At 34.5% G+C, this 23,828-nt stretch overlaps 1 protein-coding gene across 2 annotated transcripts in view; it reads right to left on the bottom strand.

The window, feature by feature from the left end:
- Nucleotides 1–23,828, bottom strand: part of LOC126979705 (ABC transporter G family member 23) — an 88,934-nt gene that overhangs the window by 25,755 nt on the left and 39,351 nt on the right. For both annotated transcript variants that reach the window (XM_050829171.1, XM_050829172.1), the window contains 4 exons: nt 5,213–5,457; nt 1,973–2,132; nt 413–549; nt 83–208 (listed from right to left, as the gene is read on the bottom strand). In XM_050829171.1, coding sequence (XP_050685128.1) covers nt 83–208; nt 413–549; nt 1,973–2,132; nt 5,213–5,457 — 668 coding nt within the window. The remainder of the gene's footprint in view (nt 1–82; nt 209–412; nt 550–1,972; nt 2,133–5,212; nt 5,458–23,828) is intronic.

Here is a 23,828-nt window from a genome sequence, read left to right as displayed (position 1 = left end):
TTAGAACTTAACTGATTACAAATCAATAATTTTACACCAATAGTTGATATACCTAAAATAGTATCGTATAGTTTATAATTACCTCTGTCTGAGCACAGGATCCACTCCAACGGTTGGTTCATCGAGGATGAGCAACTCAGGTTCATGTAGCAACGCAGCAGCCAGTGAAACTCTCCTCTGCTGTCCACCTGACAGGTTCTTCACCTGCCTACAATATTTATAAAGGTAAGAGTTGTACCAACGAAATTCATATGATTCTGAAAAGTATTTAAAAGTTTTCAGCCAACTATTGGAACTAAAGAATAATATGTATGCAGCCGGTTGCATCGATACGAAGGGCCTTATAGGACAAGTAAGACCTTAACGAAGTACACGAAGAGAAGAAAGAAAAGAAAAGAAACATCACACTTACTTTCCAGGGTTTGGCAGCTGCAGTAGATCGACAAGAAAGTCAACTTTCTCCTCAACTTCTTTCGTCGACATCCCTGATATCCATCCAAAATATATCATTGTCTCTCTCATGGAGAACTCTCCGAACAAAGCGACTTCCTGAAAATGAAAAAAGTTTATTGAAACTTGATTCAATTAGGCCTACAACTTGAACGAAAGTTATTTATAACAATCTTTTCCTTATATCTTCTTATTTAAAATTCAATTTTAATATTAATTGGACTGGTTTAGAGTTTATTACGGAGCGAGGATTTCTGTGTCGAATTTTAAGATTGAATATTTTTAGTTGAATTTTTGTTTTAAGTCCGTAATGTTAACTTTCAAGGTTTTCAATGCAAGAGTGAGTTTTTTTTCCAGTCTTTGAGAAGATAAATTCTTTACAATACTTATATCTATTTTAAATTTTAGTTTTGAAAGCAATACATTTATTTTTTCTACAATATTCGTAGTGCAATTTATGTAATGTAGACTATAAAGCTTGTATCATATTTTATACGTCTAGTTAGAGTCTCTTGCTGTAAGACAATCGATAAAAACAGGCCAGGAATAATAGTTTAGTGTGCGTGACAAGCTGCGTCTTACACTCGCGATTTGTATGACACTGTGAATTCGTGTGTGTGTGAAACGATTTGTGTGTGTGAGTGTGAATTGCTTAAAATAGATGTTAGTTCTAAATTCAATTTTTTGACGATTTTACAGCTGTAAATCTAATACTTATTACCGACTAAAACTACAAACTACCTGAGATCCAATAACGTCCAAATTGCAACCCAAAACAACACATACATAAAAAGAAGAGGACACTGTCAGTGAATTTTCTGTTTACAGTAAAAACCCACCTCCGATGCAATAAATGGCGCTAAACGTCACGAACGATAATTATGACAATCATATCTTTATCAATAATCAATACTTAGATTAAGAATTGGTCTCCACTGCGCTCTGACTAGATACTACAGGCGTAGTTGCAAAGTGCGGCAACTAGTACTACGCCGAAGTGGGCATACTCAAGCCAGTCTCGAACAATGTGTGACATTGAGGTGCCACATCTTCTGTTAAACTTTGCTAATAATTGAAATGCCGGGTTGCGTAGTAAAACTTTGTAAAAATAATACTACAAGAAAAAAGAAAGACACTGGGATCGCATATCATCAGTAAGTATTTTTATTTTATTAATTTTAATGTAAAATAACACGAAGCGTATGTTACAAATTTGAAAGATGTAATTGAGTGTCAAAATGCCACGCACACAAACATCTAATAGTTGCCGTAATAAAAAGGCTATTGTTCTTAGGTAGTGCGCTATCTAGTTGGAGCGCAGCGGAGACTAATCCTTATTCTAAGTATTATGTGTTATAAACTTACTATTAATTCTAACGATTATGAAGTTTATGTTGTTGTTAACTTGTAGGTGAAAACTTATCTAGCAATAGTACAAACCACAGTGGTTTTAATTGCTATGAAACCTTTGCATTTTCTAATAAATTAATAAAAAAAGAAAGGAAAATTGTTGATAATTTACCTGTGGCATATAACCAATTCTTGGCCCAGGAACTCCACTGCCGGGCCCCCCAGGTCTTCCACCAAGCACCCAGATTTCTCCAGAATTCAATCTTCGTCTGCCAACAATACAGGACAAAAGGGTTGTCTTTCCACATCCAGATGCACCCAGAAGACCGTAGCTGTAAAGGTTTTGATTATTTACGGTTGCCATAGACATTATATATTTTATGGAGCAGGGGGCAAAATATTACCAATCCTCGCATGCAAATAGCGCTTCTTCTCATTTAAAGACAAAGACCTGACAACACTACGCTTGGGAGTTTGGTAACTACCCGGTTACACAGGGGCGTGCAATTATGCAGTGCCTACCTCGTTCTGAACCTAAATAAATAATAAATAAATTTCGTTTATTTCAAAGATTACATATACATTTTTAGTGGTTGAGACTTCCCAGTAAGTTGTCTTAGGACAATGTATTGGGAATATCTCGCAACTTCCTTGCAGATACATTTTATTTAGTAAACAATATAGAAATAAACAGAAATGATTAAAAACCAAATTTTACAATTTACAATTAATTGTGTGTGTGAGAGAGAGTGTCTGTGTAAATATAGTGTTAAAGTTAATTTAGTTTAATTTGGTTCCGTTATTTTATAACCAAACTTGTATTAAACTCATTAATTTTCCTAAATACCTACGGTAGACAATCTCCAGGCTCAACTATGACTAGTTAGAACTTCAGTGCCTACCTTGCAGAAAAGCAATGCACGCCGCTGATATTTTCCTATTACGAAAGTATTTCGAATCCGAATATCGTTTCGAAGTTCGCGATTAGACATTTTGTCTTTCGTTTACCTAATTCCCAAATTTACTTGACATTATTATGATCATACAAATAATTTAAGTTTTCTTTAATGTTAATTCCGCCAATATTTGTTTTTTAAAACAATTCGACACGTGTTTCGCCTCTACACGAGGCATCCTCAGGACGTGTTGTCTCGCCATAATCTGGAACGAGACTGAATCAAATTATTATTATGATCGTAACTACAACTGGGTTTTATATGGTCATTTCTATGGTTCCGATAAGAAATCCGTCCGCACTATTCGGATCCGAAGTTCTTTGGTAATAGGATTTAATTCGAGGTTCGTCGTTCTTTCGTTTCGGACCGAAACTTCGGCTTTCGATTTTAATAATAGACCCCCTGGATCTAACGTCGATGACGTCACATCGTCGCTTTGTTACGGTGTGCAAAACAATCATCATTAAATAATATCCTAATATTATTAAAAATAAACTACGATTTATTTTTTTCTGTATAATTTATTGATGTAGGTAAAGGTGTCTTGTGGTGCTGATTACTTTTATTATAATGATGAAAAATCAAGGAAAGCATCTAGCTTAAGTACAAAGAGTATAGATATTTCTAACAGAACTATTATAGCGACACAGAACAATAGAAACTACAAAACTATTAATAACGAAACAATGAAAACTTAAAAAACAAAGCAGTAATAGCACGAAAATACCACGAAAATATCACGATATGTCATCATTCAAAGGAAGACGTCCACTGCTGGACAAAGGCCATCGATGGCTGGCAAAGGCTGACGATCGGGCCTGCGCTGCCCTCATACAACCTACTCCAGCGATCTTGATCGTCGGTCCATCTTGTTACCTACTAACACTACGCCTTCCGGTATGTGGTCACCATTCGAGGACCTTACTGTCCCAACGGCCATCTATGCATCGAGCTATGTTCCCTGCCCACTGCAACTTCGGTTGCACAATCATTGGGCTATGTCGATGACTTAGGTTCTCCTACGGATCTACTCATTTCTGATTCGATCTCGTAGGGAAACTCCGAGCATAGCCCACTCCATTGCAAATCATCTAAATCAAAACTCGTCGAAGCGTTATTGATTAGATATAAATGTTTTATTATTCATTTTATGATCCAACATAGATCCCAACTTAGAACCGATTTCTATATTTAATCGAATATGCTTTTGGAAATTGCATAGTGGCTCTATGGAGCCACGTATGATAATCAAGATCGTATTAGAGAATGAAGAACCAAGTTGAGTACACACTGGTTCGCAAGAAGCATAGAAATTCATAAATTCCAAGGCGATGTCGACTGTATGACCGGAAGTAGCAGGAAAGAAAAGACTCAAAAACACAAAAATAAATTTGCTAAGAACCTTTTAAGTTTATAGAAAATTTAGCTTAAATGGCAAATACTACGCCTAGACATATGAAACTATTTAGTTAAGTTTCCTAAAACAGTTTTGTGGTTCAATAGAATCGCAACCAATCTAAGCTAATATACCCTTAAACACAATATGATGAGAGCTGGAAGCCGATAGCAGATAAAATGGAAAAACAAATAGATTTATTTGTACGAATATGACAGATTAGATCTATTCTATATGTATTAGATGATGTTAAGTACAATAACAGTTCAAACTGAGTTTAACAAAACTCGGTTTACGTAAGTTCAAATGCCAGTCTTGATCTCGATCAAACACAAAGCGATTCCACCAATACCTGTTGAGCGTGTTGACGTGAACTGAGTTTAAAAGTCATAAACAATAGAATGAATTAAATACCTGTCAACACTGTCATCGATGAGTATGAACAGAATCGAAATTCTTAGATGTCAAAGTTTCTATTACGATAATGACAGCAAGAGAACGCGATCAAATATTATGTTGAACGTCCAAAATTGGCCGGTCAGCATTGCGTTTAGTTTATGATGGTGAAATGTGAGTTGAATCTGTTAACTCGTTTACAGTTTTTTTTTTAAGCTTAGTTAAAAGTGTTCTAATCCCGTTCTAGTTCAATGGTAAAATCGGGCCTAGATCTTGATTCTAAATAATATAAAAATAAATTGAAAAGTCAGATTTTGGATGCGTTCGTAAGAATGAAACTTGTAAAGCTTCTAATATACTTACCAGCCTAGAAAAACTCTCTAAGAAAAAAGCGATTCACTCGATTGTATGAAACGTGCAGGCATTGATAGATTGACAGATGACGGACTATAATCTTGCAAAAATCGGAGATAGCCGAAATCCACTACGTTTTAAGCAACTGTTCGCTTTCAAACTTAGCCGGATTATACTTCGTCGCCAATCGCCATACTGTAATTACTACTATGTCTTATGTCAAAACACTGCACGTCTCATAAGCTAAATTTCGATTTTTACTTAGGCAGTCCCACCTCTTATAAGTATTTACATCCTCTTTGATACTTACATGGCACCTTTAGGAACTGTCATATTCAACCCATCCAAAATGACATTTGGATTATTTTTTGGCCCGTATTTCTTGTGAGCACGTCGCACGCAGACTGCTTGGCGTTTTCTAGAAGCAATCGTAGACTTCTGGGGTTTTAGCATTCTGTTCCTCCTCGTCGCCAGATCTTCGTCTATCTTGGCCAGCTGGGCATCGCGAATATCCTCGACGGATATCGTCGCTCCTTCATTATCGTACGCAGGCATCTGGAAGGAAAATATAATTGAAACCTGGATGACAGAACTGACCATTTGAATTTATACTTCTATTGGCGCGGAAAAATTATCAGATTTTGGCGCCAAAATTCGACAGCCCGACGTTAGCTGGTCAACTGGACCATTTGTATCAAATCATTTTTCTTGTAGCTCATTTGTCTACTGAACCACAACCAATGGACGAGAATAAATAAATTTTAATATTTAATTTGAATTTATATACAAGTTTAAAAAATCTCTCTAGCTGTATAAATATATATTTTTTTTTATAATATAATATAATACAATATTGTTTTTTCTACAAACGTAAAATAGGAATATAGGAGTTTTGTTTTATTACGCCAAAGAAGAATAACTTCTTACGTGCGTACAAAAGTACACACACACTTTTTTTTATTTGCATCTGTAGTGAAGTTAAGTAATTATTTTTAAGCATTAGTAAGTAGGAAGTAGTATGTCTTAACAAGCAACTAATGAAATAATAACTAGGTAATTTTAATATTTATAATTATAAGGTGATTATATTTCCGAAATCGGGAAGTTCCATATGTCACAAGATGTTTCAGATACACCAGAATCGGAAGTGCCGTATGGCACACTAGGCCCTGACCACGTTCTGACCCTCATTCGGTTTATATTATGGTTTTAATAAAATATTGTATGGTCTTATAGCTTGTTTCAATAGCTATCTTATACATTCACTCAAATCATCATAATTATAAGAAAACTGTTAATACACGTAAAATAATTCACATTGACAGGTCACTACCCGCGCGCAAAAATAGCTACGATTTACGGCATACCGCAGCACGGGGTCACTTGCCGATTTCGGAAAGTTAATATAGTATTTATCAAGAACTTAATTCTTCTACACCCAGCACCATAGATAAATAGCATAAGGAAGTCTAACTCAGATTATATTATTTCTGTTGAGGGCAAATTATTTCGCGTAAATCAAGTAAAACATAAAGAGTTCTTTGATCATATCGCCCTCGACCTTTGTGGTGAGAGAATGTTGGTTACCAGCAAAATCAGGTCAGACTGGCCATCGCCAAAACAAGGATAAAATACTTAATTGAGTTGTTTAAAAACAACCAAACAAAGGCACTTAATACCTTTTAAGTTGTTTCATGAAAAACACTTTTTAATCTTTATTGTAAATGTTCTACTCTCAGATTTGTAAAGTTGCTTACGTGTCACGGTGAACGTAATTGAACTCCTCCGAAACGGCTCGACCGATTTTCGTGAATCTTAGCGTGCATATCGGCTAGGGTGGACAATCCGACAACATCTATTTTTCATCCCCCTAAATGTTAAGGGTGCACCACACAAAGGTCCACCCCCAATTTTTTTTTAATTTTCAATAAAATAATTTATTATTTTATGATGCAAAATTTAAAGATGCATGCAACCCAAAATTTTCAAACCTTTACGATCGACACCTATTTTTTATCGCGGTTTTTATATTACTTATTCAGTTCCATCCGCAGATTCGCAATAGCGTTTCTAGATAGCAATCGAATATAATAATTATTGTAGTACGATAAATTTTATGTATGATATATTAGTCTGAGAATCAGTCGTCATCTTATTTATAAACCCCAAAAAATTTTAATTTCTTCTTATATGACAATACAACGTTTGTTGGGTTAGCTAGTATAAATATAATAATATATGTCTATTTTTAATGACATAAAGGATATTAGGTTAAGATATATATTGAATACATTCAAATATCTTGAAACCTTAAATCCATAATTGGATATTAAAGGTCACAGTAAGTTTCAAGCCCCGCATCGTTCAAAAATTTTGGTTACAAATTTTATTTGTAAAATTAATCCCAAAAGTAAGGGATATTACTTTAAATATAACAAATTGTTTATATTGGAAAGAGCGACATCTCAAGTCAATTTCTTAATATGCAACAATTGGTGTTGAGCAGGTAATCAAGGAGCCACAACCTGAGAGTTGAACAAGACAACCAAGATTTACGATCCATGCGTCACTCGAACGGTTGGTTCAGTTGGTAAGAGCACACGGATTGCCATTCGAGTTCGAGTACCGCATCGTTAATAAATATTGGTTACTAATTTAATTTGTATCAATGTAAGTTCTTTATTTTTCAAACCTCTCTAAGTTACCTACATAATAGTTATAAATAGGTCCGATGATGAAACATCTAAATTTACTTAATAATAATTATGTTGAATACCAACAACCGCTATGGGAAGTTACCAAATATCCGGTACCACGGTCATCAGCCTCATGCCTAACAATGCTAATCTGATCTTTAGTAAGCGTTTTTGTTGAGATGATTTGTTTTTATTTTTGTATTTAAAAAAACTATTACTAATACTTAAGTCTTTGTAGGTTTAATCAAGTATTTCTTGAGTATTTTAGTATTGCGAATTTAAATTCAAATTTATCTATAGGAAATTGGAATGAAATCACTTATTTAAAAGTCACTCCATATAATATACTAGTTGACCCGACAGACGTTGTTCTGTTCATAATAAAAAAAACTCTTGCGGATGGAATTTTGGGAAAATCCTCTGCTCGGTGAAAAGAATATTCCTACCAAATTTCAAGTTTTAGCTCTAATGGTTCCAGAGATATCGTGATGAGTGTCTATATACGTGGAAATCTCTTAAATATATATATATACAGATTTTTCCTGCGACTTGGACTGCGGACGAAGTCGCGGGCAGCTGTGCCTCTCTCTCCCCTAGAAAGTCGTATTCGATGAAGGATTAGAGGGCACTTGACCAAATCCAACCTCAGGTGGTGTTTAGTGAGTAGGCACTTAGGTTTTACGCGAGTCCCACATAACCAACGCAGACTTAGGCTACGTTTGGTATGTATGAGCATTCACCACCTCCCTCCCGTCGTTATCCCGGAGGGAAGCCCTTTCCCTTTGTCTGGGCGCAAAAAGAAAATTGTAAGGGCAGCAGTAAAATAATAATTTAGTACAATAACTTATGGAGGACGCGGGAACCGCAACCAAGCTTTTGAAGATCTTGCTTCCAGTGATCTTAAGTCATTACTCAACGGGGAATAAGTTTGAAGATTTAATAATATGTTGACAGTTCCTTATAAGTAAATATAAGTACTATGATATAAATACGGTTATTTTATACTGCATTTTAACATATCATTTATATTTTTACAGCATTTGTAACCATAGAAGTTAACTCATTAATATTGTGCACACTTTTCATATTTACACTTAGAAATTGCACCAAATTAGTATAATTTACAACATCTACGTTTAATTGGAGCCGGATCTTCCGGATCTTGTCTCCGTCTGTAAATCCGATCATTTCTTTATTTTGTTGTGATGATTTTTCACGAATTTGTTTCAGTCTTCTCAAGAATTCCTCTGTTCTCTGAACTGAGGTTAAGACATCCTCTACATATTTACAATAAGATTTTGTCATAGTATTAAATAATCATTAACATTTAAAATGAAAACCCAACAGGTGATTCCCCGCCAACTTGATTCATTAAATTCAAGGTATGATAATACAAGTAAGAGAGAAATATACAGTAAGATAATATGACAATAATCATATTTTATACTTTAAGCCTTAGATTAAGGATTGGTCTCCGCTTCGCTCTAACTAAATACCGCACTACCTAAGAACAATAGTTTTTTTATTACAGCAACTATTAGATGCTTGTGTCCGTGGCATCTTTCAAATTTTGTAACATACGCTTCGTGCTAGATCCTTTATAATATCTAAGATTATAAAGGATCAATTCTGTTTTGTTATACCAAATAGGTAAATATAACTATTTAGATGCGTTTAGAAGCAGCCATATTTATTTAACGATTAATTTTATCTTGCAAACTGCTTTTAGAACTACCTAGTAATATTTAGCCCTCTTTATTATTGCTTCAATGGTAAATGTCGTTTGATTTTTTCTATGAAATTAAGGGACGAGACGAGCAGCACTTTCTGCTGATGTTAATTGATACGCCCTACCCATTACAATGCAGTGCCGCTCAGGATTCCTGAAAAACAAAAAAATACTGAGAGGCACTACACTTGTGCTCGTCACCTTGAGATGTTAAGATAAGATGTTAAGTGTCATTTGCCCAGTAATTTCACTAGCTACGGCGCCCTTCAGACCGAAACACAGTAATGCTTACACATTACTGCTTCACGGCAGAAATAGGAGCCGTTTTGGTACCCATAATCTAGCCGGCTTCCTCTGCAAAGGAGCCTCCCAGTGGTATGATCTTATCACTTATCATTCTTAACAAAATAAAACCCAAAATATTAAACATATTTGATCTGCACCGCACACGGAATCATATTTCATAATAGCCTTTAAAACCGGTCGATACTCAAGGCGAATACATTTATGGAAAAATGGGTTTTTACGTTCAGTTAGTACGTAGGCCTAATGACGTCACAGTGACGCGGGAATAAATGAAGTTGATCATTTATTACATTTCTTCATCTTGAACGCTTCTTTTTTACATTTCATTACAGACAATTTGTGATAATTTATTTATTTATTCTGCGGCTACACGGATTAGGGATATATACCTAATGCAGAAGCAATTTTATGATGACTAGTTAATTTTGAATATTTATTCATTAAGACATTCATTAAGACAAGATACATTTTGCTCCTTAAAAGGTTCAAGGTTAAGGTTTTAGGTTTAAGTCTTAAGATTTATTCTCATTAAGACTGTTGTCACTTAGTTATATGAGAAATTTATTTTTGTTAAGCAGTTATCTGGTACTCAATCTGCATTAGTCAAATAAGTAGTTTTACTTTTTTTTTCGTTTCAATTATTTCAATTAATAAGTTTAATGTATACTTTCATTTCTTATTTTTTTTTTATTGTAGCGATAGTATTAGTTCAATTTTTAAAAATTAATTTGGGAGAATTTTTTGTAGTTTTTATGTCCACCATATTTGTCCTATACTTTCCATTAATTAATTGTAACAATAGATTAAGAAAATTGTTGACTTCTCCGAGGGTAGGTTGTATATATCTTAGCTCCCTCAAAGGTTTTTGGTCTTCTGGTTTCAAGTTGAAGTTAGTGTAAAACCATACTTAGTTTCTAAAAAGTGTGATTTTTAATAAGGTTTACTTGGAAGCTTATTTTTATTAGGCTTTACATTTTGCACATACATCAAAAACAAACCGATCGCTTTCTTTCAGAATTCGATTGTTAATTTTAATCCAGATCTTATGTCATCCATCGATCAATCTCAAATCTTCATACATACATAAATGTACACAGACTTATTAAGTTAAGTAACATACATAGACATTATTAAGTTAAGTAACATACATAGACATTATTAAGTTAAGTAACATACATAGACATTATTAAGTTAAGTAACATACATAGACATTATTAAGTTAAGTCACTTTCAAACAAATACCAATCTAAAAAAATACCAATTCATCCGCCTATAGATGGATTGCAAAAACAGATCTATATATCTACAGATGGATTACAATATGAATATTGAGTCCTCAAATTCGATTACAATCCAATATAGAAAGCCACAATATCAATTAAAACATTTTGCGAGAATTCTATCTGATTTGTTACGAAAATCTTTAATCGATATTTTTGCATTTTTATATGATACTAGCTGATTCTCCGCGACTTCGCCCGCGTACAAACAGGACTGACCAAGTACTGGCGACATTTCAATATAATTTTTAAAATAAAAGAACAACTATAACATAATATGCTGTGGCGATATTTATCGTAAATATTAATGTGTTCTGCAAAATCGCAGTACATTATTTTATTCTATCATCAATACTTTTCTCAGCGCACGCTAAGTTTTACAGCTTGTCTTACATTATTGGAATTCTTAAGTTAGTTTTTAAGGTGTAAGGATACCTAATTTTTTTGAAAATATAATATAGCCTATGCCACTCGGGGATAGTGTAACTTCACAACAGTGAAAGAGTTTTTTTTAACTCAGTTCAGTAGTTTTGGAACCTATGTAATGGAAGCAAACAATCAAATACTTCCTCTTTATAACATTAGTATGAATAATAAATATATCAAAAGATTGTCGGGTGATAATTGGCTTTTAACGACAAGTCTTGTGGAATATTTTTTAACTTATTATAAACACATTAAAATTTATTAATAGATTGCTAAGGAATGCAGATATAGGTCAAGGCATGGAAATTTTTTACGCTCTGATCGGGCGATTGGCAGCTGTATTTTGTATTATCCTTTTGTCTCTGAGGTGAATTGACTCTGTGGTTGGCCGCAATAAATAGCATAACCGGTACAATAATATAATTGGTTGTATTGCCATATAAAGTAATAAAAAAAAAAAAAAAAAAAAATTTAGGGTATAAAAATAGATGACGACCTATTCTCAGACCTACCAAATATATCATAGATAAAATTTATCGTGCTACACTAATCATTATATTCGATTGCCATATTGCATCTCTATTGCGGGTCTGTGGATGGATGAGAATAATATTAAAATCGCGATACAAAAGTAAGTATTGATAGCAGATGGGTGAAAATTTGAAGTTGTATATATTTTTAATGCTGAATCATAATTAAACAAATTTAAAGAAAAATGTCAAAAAATTTGGGGTGGACCACCCTTAACATTTAGGGGGATGAAAAATAGACGTTGTCCGATTCTCCACCCTAGCCGATATGCACGCTAAGATACACGAAAATCGGTCGTGCCGTTTCGGAGGAGTTCAATTATGTACACCGTAACACGAAAATACTTTTTGTAGGATTAAGACGCGTCTAAAGTATTTTTGCATTAGGTTATTGCGTATTTTATTTGTATTGTATATGCATTTTTATTTAGATAAATATGTAACACTCACGTTGATCAAAGAATATAATATTTGCAGTGTAGTCTAGTCAGTTAGCATAAAATATTAAAATATAAGTTACAATATCCGGACGACCGAGCCTTGCTCGGATTTTTAAGAATGTACAAAACTTGAACAAAAAAAAAACTAATAGGACTTCTGGATTCGAACCGGGGTCTTCTACTTTCCTTATCACCCAATTTCCCATCTGAGCTATTAGTCTTGTGTATATTGGCGAAATTTACCTTTGTAATCTAATGTTATTGCAGCTGTTTCTCATTAAAACACGGATAAAAGCACATTTTTTTAAGTTGAAACCTAGATCGATTTATCGCCCCCGAAATCCCCTGTACACAAAATTTTATGAAAATCGTTGGAGCGGTTTCGGAGATTCAGATTATATATATACATATATATAAGAATAGCTCGTTTAAAGATATAAGATAAATGTTATTCGTGACCTGACCAAAATATTCAAACACCAAACCTTTTTAACTTGTATTTATATTATTACTAGCTGACCCCACAGACGTTGTTCTGTCAATAAACGGTTCGAGAGATATCGTAAATGCGTGGGTGAGTACGTGGGTGGGTGATATATATATTATATATTTACATATATATATATATTTACATATATACGTTTTTCGTGACACGAAAAACTATATATGTAAACCTTCCTTGAGCTTCAACGAATCTATTACAAAAAATTTTCATTATATATACATAAGATTAACAAGAATATATTGAGAGTTAAAAGTTTATTTCTTTAAAATTTTTGTCTTAATGATTCCTTAGGCTCTAATTTATAAAGGGAATAATATAGAGTTGATACAACAATTTGTAATGTGTTAATAGCTTGTGGCGTACGTTCATCCTAAGGTCTGCGAGAACGTAAAACCCAAGCAACCTTCGTATGTGAAATCAAACATTAGATGACTCACTAAGTAATCCCATGCTTGTATATATATTTACCAAGAACTGTTTGAATTATTAGTTTCCAGTTTCAACAATTCAGTAAGCACTAAATATAACGATTTAATATTTGTTTAGCGTATTTTGGGTGGTGGTAGACGGGGCTTATAATACTTGATAGATACACTACGATACAAATAAAAATGGAATCTCAGCTGCTGAATCGACTGCCCGAGCCGACAAACGTCACAAACATATCGGTCTCAGTTAGGGTTGTCAACGGTAGTCTAAAATAGAGTATTGCACTGTATATCATGTAGGCGTACTCTTTAATATATATTAACACTAATGGATTATGCTCTAAATACTATTTTCTACACAATGTTTAGTATACTAGTGCCAGTCATGTAATACTATGTAAACACATAATCATAACCAGAAAAGTTGACTGTTAATATTTATTTAATTATTCAAGTTCCACTAACACAGAATACACATACAAATTCATGAAATTGTTATACAAAGTCCAATAATCGTGTTCCTGCAATTACAGATCATGCACATAAACATACAAACAATTTAGTTCATAATTATATAAAAGTAAATTGAAGTCCTATACACTAAAATGTCATAACAATATATTTTATCAATGTGTTTTTATGAAGAATTACGTCATTACATTCTACTAATCAGAGTGTCAGTTAACTCTTCAATTGTGCTACTGTATCAGCAAAAATATCTATAGGTCGCTATATGTTAATAAGAATACAAAAAAATACCTATTTAAAATATAAGTGATACATTTTTCGGAAGTCCGTATTCTTTATTTATCTCCTTTGAAATCAGATATACTTAATTTCTTCTAATAAAAGTTGGCAACCCTAGTCTCAGTGAGTCTTCCTTTATCTTTGTGGGTTCGAAGCGTATGTTTGTGGTGTCGAGACTTGTACAGTATGGTAACTGGTAACCAAATTCAGTATAATTTCAATTTCTGGTGGTAGACGGGGTATATAATAGTTGAAAGAAACACTACGGTACAAAGAATGAGAATCTGAATGAATCTTAGGCTGCTGAATCGACTGCCCGAGCCGACAAACGTCACAAACATATCGGTATCAGTTAGGGTTGGCAACCGTAGTTTAAAGTAAACTATTGTACTCTATAACCTATATCACTTATAGAGAGTATAATATGTTTACTATACTAGTGCCAGTTAATATTAAATGCTAGTCAAATATTATGCAAACACAATAACATAACCAAAAAAGTAGACTATTTACTGTGGATATGTCAAGAAAAAATACAATCACATACGTTTAAACGTAACAAGATGGTTATCTTACGCTACGAGGCATCTCTCTCTCTTTCTCAAAATTTAGCTCAAAGATGCAGTTTGACATATCTGGATTGATTAGAATAAACCTGCGCAACCGAAAACGCAGTAAATGCATCGGCAGTAGGGCTAAAGAAAAAACTTCATGGTAAGCATAGCGAAACCAAATTTCAGAACGACAATAAATACGGAATAAATTGACAGAGTCGCTGGACAAGAAGAGTCATTGAATGGAGACCTTGATACAACAGTAGCGGGCTCAGATTACCACGGCAGCGCTAAATGGATGACATGGGGTGATTCGGAGAAATAAAGACTGTAGATGAGACAGGAACAAGATCGGCAGTTGAGGATGAAAAGCAGAGACCTATATTCAATATTATAGTACCAAATTACCCTTTTGATCATGATGATGACATCAAGGTATATACAAAACATGTATTCCGTAAGTTGTATCAGTGATTGTGACTTCTTTTATTGGCGCTTTTTATATACTATATCTATTTTAAGATAATTTGGAATCCAGATTTTAATCCGACCTTAAAACTGCATTTCAACGTGTCAATTTTCACTTTCAGATCCAAATAGAAAAGAAAACGCTTATCTGTCACTTTATAGATGAATTGAAAAAAGAGATCATTAAAACCTTTCAAGAAACGAAGAAGGAATGTCGAATATTAATCTCGGATCGCCAAAATAGGATTGCTATCCATTATACAAATGGGACACGTTGTTTATGAGTTAAACAAACAAGGATAAATGCAAAAAACAATTTGAGAAGCAATTGAATAAATTAACACCCGCAAAAGGCATCAAAGTATTTGTCTTAGAATTACTTTAACATTAAAATACACTTGGAATAATTTATGTCGACCTTAAGTACTATTTGTATTGCGGAAGGAAGTTAATAAAACATGTATGTGAAGTTATGACTGTGTCTTTCGTCTGAGGTGTAATGTTTTTTTTTTTGTATGGGAAAAAGAGACGGGCGTTTGCCTGATGATAAATGATATGTAGAGGTGCTGGAATCAACCTGGAAACATCGCACAAGGGAGCTCATTCCACAGCATGCAGGAATTACCTCGAAAACCCGCACTGTGGAAGAAAGACACACATCCAGGTGGTGGGGAAGATATCGTAATTAGTGGCGTGTCGTGCGATGGAGAAACTCAGCGGCAGGAATCAAGTCAAAGAGCTCTTCGGAACACTCCCCTTGATAAATGTGGTAGAAGATTTGTTCAAAGAGCACTCAAGCAGCTCTGCGTTGCACGCGGTCCAGCTACTACCGGGATGCGGCAGACCAGAGATGACAGCAATACTCCATATGTGGCCGGACCGGTGCGCTTTGTAGAGCGTTAGAATATAGCTTGAAGTATTGCCGTGCTCTATTTATGAGGCAAATCTTCATCGAAGCTAATTTGGCTTCATTTATTAATTGAATTACGCACTGCAAACCCTGTTCAGACACTTTGAGTGCTGGAACGAGTCTGACTTGAAAACGGCTAGCGAAGAGTGATTAAAAAGTATTTTAAGCTTATTTTTAAAGCTAGACCTTATTTGGATCTCGTATATTGAAATTAGTTTGCAGGAATCAGCTCAAATAGCTCTTTGCGGTAAATACGATAGACACAATACGATAGACACAAAGCGCCGTCTAGCCAACGTTAAGAGATCGAAGTTTTCACAGATCACTATACTATATTTCACGATACTGAGGTGCAGCAGACTAGAGCTGATAAGAGGAATACTTCATTATATTAACACGTTGCGATTTGCGAGATTCTAGGTTTCAGAAACTTGACTTAAAATTTACTATACTTACATATTTGCTATAAAAAATAATAATGGAACATAAATTTACTGTTTAACATTATACATATATTATCGTGCTATGATGTTTTTATGATAATTAATGCAATGCTTTGGGAATAATAATAATAATAATAATCATTTATTCAAGACTAATAATATATGGTACAGAATGTTTTGTGCCCTACCCTCTGCAGTAGGATGTATTTTATCCTTCCCAAATCGGCAGTGCCCCAGAGCACTTGATTTTTCAGATACACGAAAACCGAGAGTGCCGTACGGCACACTATTCCCTCAACACGTTCTGGCCGTTATTTTGTTTATAAGATGATTTATTTTTCATGGTCTTATAGCTTGTTACAATAGCTTTTAGATACATTCACTCAAATTATTTTAATTATAAGCAATCTATTAATATACGTAAAATATTACGCATTGACAGACCGCTGCGCGAGCAATCGCGCCAATCTGCATAAAAGGCATTTATTTTCTCAAAATTGATTCCTTTAGAATTATTTTTGATGTCATTTCTAATATACAAGATACTAATACCGCTTCGGAAACAAATGGCGCTCTGAGAGACAAGAAGCGGAGCAAGAAACTCTCCCAGTATTTTTTATTGCGCTCTTTTTAATCAAATATACAATATTGTATTGTCATTGCTATTGCTATTGCTATAAAATAATCATTATCAAGTCCCAGGGTATCGGATCACCTAGATATTCAGCTGTGGAGTTACTTACGACAGAGCCATTTAAACATTTAAATTTATTTGTAAACTAGCTGACTCGGCAGACGTTGTTTTACCACATAAATTATTTTTAGTTAGACCGTTTCTTGGAAATTGCAATATCACATTATTTTTCTAAAATAAAAGATTTTTTCGAAAATAAACTTAGCCTAAGTTGCTCCTAATTGCATCAGCTACCTGCTAATAAAAGTCCCGTCAAAATCGGTCCAGCCATTTCAGAGATTAGCCAGAACAAACAGACAGACAGACAAAAATTTAAAAAAATATTGTTTTGGTGTATGTACCGTTTATATATATATATTCATATACAAGTAGTAAAAAACGGTTATTTCAATATTACAAACAGACACTCCAATTTTATTGATATGTATAGATAATGCCTGAGCAGTGGCTGGGACTTTATTATTAAAGTGTATACATGTACCCTTAAAGCTAGTATGTATCTTGAGAAGCCTACTAGAATAAGTTCAAAGTAATCTCTTATTTTTAGTGTTATAATACGCACTGACAGAACGCTGCGCGAGCAAACCCGCCGATCTATACCGTACCGCACTCCGCGCTTGGATCAGAGAGCGCCGATTTGCTTAGGATATGATGTAAAATTCCGGTAAGTAGAAAGTGTATTATGCCCTCGGCCTCGAACAGTTGCGTATTAACTGATGTTTTCGGCGGAGGTGATGACATACCATCATGTGGACCCTGCGTGGACGATGACTAATGGTTTAATATCCTAATGTTGTAAACAAGTTTATGCACATGACTTCGTCTTCATGGAATTTCATGTTGGTTTAAATATGGCTACTGGAATTGGCGGGATTTTTTTTAAATGAAAATAAGGGACAATACGAGCCGGACGTTCACCTGATGGTAATGCCGCCAATGCAGTGCCGCTCAAGATTACTGAAAAACCCAAAAATTCTGAGCGGCACTACAACTGCGCTCGTCACCTTGAGACATAAGATGTCAAGTCTCATTTGCCCAGTAATTTCACAATCTACGGCGCCCTTTAGACCGAAACACAGTAATGCTTACTTATTGCTGCTTCGAGGCAGAAATAGGCGCTGTTGTGGTACCCATATTCTAGCCGGCATCCTGTGCAAAGGAGTCTCCCACTGGATTTTGCCTATTACATATTCTTTGGCACTGACAGCTATTTCGGTGTAAAGGTGCACAACGCTCCTGTGATTCCTCTGGTATTGCAAAATAACGGGCGTTTGTTCTCCTCTTTTATAAAAAAAAATAAGGACAATAGTGATTATAATTAATGCCTTATTTAGTTATACGAGTAGTTAAAGTCTGAGTGATTTAATAAATTATTATGATATTAGTTAAATTAAACTTGTACACAATGTAATGTACGATGCGGGAATCTAACCCACATCCTCTCGGGTACTATCCGAGCGGTCTTCCACTGAGCTAACCGTTCGGGTGACGTAGCGTTCGCAAATCTTTTTTTCTTTTTTATGATAATAAGGGACGAGACGAGCAGGACGTTCAGCTGATGGTAATTGATACGCCATGCCCATTACAATGCAGTGCCGCTCAGGATTCTCAAAAAACCCAAAAATTCTGAGCAGCACTACAATTGCGCTCGTCACCTTGAGACATAAGATGTTAAGCCTCATTTGCCCAGTAATTTCACTAGCTACGACGCCCTTCAGACCAAAACACAGTAATGCTTACACATTACTGCTTCACGGCAGAAATAGGCGCCGTTGTGGTACCCATAATCTAGCCGGCATCCTGTGCAAAGGAGCCTCCCACTGGTAAAAATCTTGGTATGTCTTGTTCAACTCTCAGGTTGTGGCTTCATCTAGAGGATTTAATTTACAGCTGTTGATAACCTGCTCGACCCCAATATGCACCTGCATATGAGGAAATTGACTTGAGATGTCAAACTATCATGATATAAGTTTAATAAATTAAATATCGTATAAGGCATTTGTATTGAAAAAAAAATTTTAAGGAATTTGTACGCGGTTTTTTTAAGGTACTCATGTCGTTTTGTTCCGGAAACATCGCATAAGGAAGCTCATTCCACAGCTTTGAAGTACGTTTAAGAAAGCTCCTTGAAAACCGCACTGTGGAGGACCGCCACACATCCAGATGGTGGGGATCCTAACTTGTGGCATGTCGTGCGAAGCTGGAATTCGGCGGCCGGAATCAGGTGAAACAGCTCTTTGGAACACTCCCCGTGATAAATGCGGTAAAAGACACAAAATGAAGCGACGTCTACGCAACGCCAAGTGATCTTAACTTAGTATTGTAAAAATGTACTTGGGTCTGTGTGATTCCTATGGCCTTATATATCAGGCATAACCCTGATGGCCTTTACCAATTTAATAAACGCCATTAATCAGGTTCAGTTACAGGTCAAGTACTGCCGAAACCACAAATTAAATATTTTGCGAAATTGCATAATACAGTACGTCAATATTTCTCATTATAATAGACTTTAGGGTATACGGCCATTGGTACTGGTTTCGGAGCCATTTATGTCAAGGCTAGGGCTGTCAGCCGTACCCTTTAATTTTTATTTATGTATCGCTTTATTTCAATTTAATACGTAATAATTTATTAAAGTTGACGTCTTTAAGAATGGCAAGAGAAATATAGTCACAAGTATACTTGTGTAGTTAATTGTGTTAAATGTAGTCGAACCACGACCAACGTATAGATTAATTTAAATATTATGGTAAAAATTCAAACTTGGACACAAAAAAGGTTGGAGCGGCGTATTTTATTTTCGGGGAATAATTGGTATTTATTTATTTATATTGTATAGTTTTGAATGTTTAACCAATAATTAATCGTTTAAGATATTTTCTATATTATATGTAATGAAGGGCGCGAAATTTGCAAATCATTCATTTTATACTGCATACTCGTATATTATAAGATGATTCTTGACTAACCCCTTATTCATAATAGTCTGCTAACTTAAAGCATTGCTAATTCTCACTCTGTCTTCTTCTATTGACCTAAGTCAGAATGAGAAAAAACACTCCTTAGTGGCTGTTTTAAGTTAGCGGACCATTATGAATAAGGGGGTTTATCTAAGGCAGTCTTCAATAGTTTCTTTTATCATATATTTTTATAATAATATATGCTTGGTAGGTAAAATATTTTTATACTATAACATGAAATTTAGGATACATCTGACTTTGCTTTGTAAATAAAAACATTAATCTCGTGTTATTAATTAAATATTGACAGTTTAAAGTATTTACATAACGCTTACTTGAGCTATGATATATTCAACTTCGGCTTTGACTTATTTGACTTTTCATTGTTTGCGTTTTTATATCCAGTGTTTGTGTTGTTTATGTATTTATAATATATAAAAAAAATAGTATCGTAAATATTTTCCCTGTTAAATAACATCAGAAAGAAAGAAAGAAAAATCATTTATTCTGCATCTTAAAGTATACAAGTAGACTTATTAATTAATTTATATTAACATGCAGAATTGGAGTTCACCTCAGCATAATACTGGTCATACCCACAGGTGATTTGATCAGCACTGTTCTTCCGGAGAACCCCAAAAATCAATAACATTCTGGCTAAAAGTATAAATATAAATATGTGCTTGTATTTTTCGCGAAATTTTGAACTATTTATGTTACGTTAGAGAAAAAAAAATTAAGAGTCGCCAAGGAGATGGCATGGCAATAAATGAAGCCTCGGCTTCAGTAATTATTTTATTATTATATTTATAAGAAACGAGACATGTTGTTTCATATGTCTTATAACAAAATAGTTTGTTACTGAAAATATCGTAATATCGTAGAGGTATCTAAAATCATTAACTAATTATTTTTCAAATGAAATAATTTACCAAAGCAAATTAAGTTTTATGAAACAATACTATAGTACCATTCTTCTGAATCAGTAAAGTCATACATGGCAGAGCATGTGATTTTTTGCCACAGATTTATTAAATTAATTATTGCGAATTTGGCTTTAAATAGATTTAAAAGTAAATTTAAGCGATATTAATTCAAACAAGCATTTTTTTATACTATAAATGATGCGAAATTAATACAACTGATTATGTTAATAATAATAATATGAACCTCTTACCCTAATATATTTTACATACCTTTATATATTTTTTTTTATATGAGAAGGGGCAAACGGGCAAGAAGCTCACTGGTTTGGGAGAGGTGAGGCAACTGCCCATGGACATCCGCAACAACAGGTGTGTCAAGAAATGCGTAGCCGGCCTTTAAGGTGGGAGTATGCTTTTTTCTTGAAGGTCCCTAAGTCGTATCTGTTCGGGAAGACCGCTGCCGGTAGTTGATTCCACAAAGTAGCTGTGCGAGGCAAGAAAATTCGAACAAAACGCGCGGTTGTGGAATGCCCGACGTCTACGTGATGCGGATGGTACTTTGCACGTAATGTCCGGTGGTGGAATTCGGCCGCTGGAATCAACCCGAACAGCTCCTCTGAGCACTCCCCGTGATAAATGCGGTAGAAGATGCAGAGAGAAACCACATCTCTACGCAATGCTAAAGAATCAAGCCGATCGGAGATGAGTTGATCGTCGATGATTCGAGTCGCTCTTCGTTGTATGCGGTCAAATGGTACTTGGGAGCACCCGCCCAGAGGTGAGAACAGTACTCCATGTGAAGCCGAATTTGAACCCTTATAATTTGAATGTATAAAATTATAGTTTTTAATAATAGTAAACATACATATTGTAGTAGTATTACTTAACTTACAATAATAAATGAAGGCAACGCTGTGTATAATAAATAAATAAATAAATAAATAAATAAATAAATAAATAAATAAATAAATAAATAAATAAATATAGCTCTTTTGTTACTATATTATATTATTATTATGATGTTAACCTTTAATTTACACATTATAATTGCTATTATTTGTTCTATAATAATACAAATTTTTATGTTATGTTTATACATAAATATATAGAGTGACAACCCTGACTACTTAGTCCGAATTCGTATATGATCGGTATTTTATCATACAATTTCTCAATAAGTATTAACACTACGCGACATAAGAATTAAATTAAACAAAAACCGGTCAAATGTATTATAATAGTAATAAAAAAAATATGTTTTACATAATTTGTTTTCATTTTTGTGACTTTTATTTAAACATTTATTTTATGTTCTTCTGATCTTGGCAACTTCTGCCCGTGGCAACCGTTTTGTTCGTCGGTGATAAAAAAAAACTTATAAATATTAGTCCACTGGCCTTGACACGTGATTGGATTTGGTACTGCCGGACCATCGGACGGTCCGGTGGGCACATCGCACCAATTGGTCCGGCGTCGTACTCGGTACAATCCGGACGATAATAATAATAATTTTGTGTGATGGACAATGTAGCATACCACCCATGACTTGGAAAAAAAATATTTATATTCATAATACAAAAGATCCTTAACTGGATGGAGGTCAGGGTTACATGAAAAGGCATTTATTTTCTCAAAACAGAATCCTTTAGACTGCTTCAGAAACAAATGGCGCACTGAGATAGAAGAACCGGCGCAAGAAACTCTCCCAGAGTTCTTTTTTGGACTATTTTTAATAAAATATACAATATACTACTGTCATGGCTGTTGCATTAAATAATCATAATCTAGTCCCAGGCTGTCCGATCACTTAGATATTCAGCTGTGGAGTAGTAGAATTTACGACAGAAACATTTTTTAATAAAACATTTAGATTTATTTATAGATAATGCCTGAACAGTGGCTGGGCATGCAACAAGGAAATATGGTCATCGTACAACAATCGGCGCCATCTTGTTTCCATTCAAGAAGAAAAACTATGAACGTCATTGGGAATTTGTAACATAGCTTGAAACATCCGAGAAACACTGTTGGTTGATTCTGACGTAAACAAAAACCGGTTATTACTGAACCGAGAATTGTTTTCTACGCACTATTAAGACATAATGCTATAATTTATAATGATACTAGCTGACTCAACTGACGTTGTTCTGTAGTTTTTTTTATGAAAATAAAGGACGAGACGTACAGGACGTTCAGCTGATGGTAATTGATAAGCCCTACCCATTACAATGCAGTGCTGCTCAGGATTCTTGAAAAACCCAAAAATTTTGAGGGGCAATACATTTGCGCTCGTCACCTTGAAACATAAGATGTTAAGTCTCATTTGCCCAGTAATTTCATTAGCTACGGCGCCCTTCAGACCGAAAAACTGTAATGTTTACACATCTTGTAACTAATTCTAGTAGGCTTCATAAGAAACATAATAGCTTTAAGGGTAAATGTATACACTTCTATAATAAAAACCAGCCACTGTTCAGGCATTATCTATAAATAAATTTAAATGTTTTATAAAAAAATGGCTCTGTCGTAAATCCTATTACTCCACTGCTGAATATCTAAATGATCGGACAGCCTGGGACTAGATTATGATTATTTTATAGCGATAGAAATGATTGTACAATAATGTATATTTTATTGAAAAGAGCGCAAAAATTGAATGCTGGGAAATTTTCTTGAGCCGCTTCTTCTCTCTCAGAGCGCCATTTGTTTCCGAAGCGGTAGGAGTATCTAGTAGTTATTAGAAATGACATCAAAAAGAATTCTAAAGGAATCAAATTTGAGAAAATAAATGCCTTTTTATGTTTTTTTTTATTACTGCTTTTCGGCAGAAATAGACCCATAATCTAGCCGGCTTTCTGTGCAAAGGAGCCTCCGACTGGTA

This window comes from Leptidea sinapis, chromosome 4, assembly GCF_905404315.1.
Source record: "Leptidea sinapis chromosome 4, ilLepSina1.1, whole genome shotgun sequence".
NCBI lineage: Eukaryota > Metazoa > Arthropoda > Insecta > Lepidoptera > Pieridae > Leptidea > Leptidea sinapis.
Note: the sequence above shows the minus strand (reverse complement) of the source record. Positions and strands in the feature narration are given on the sequence as shown.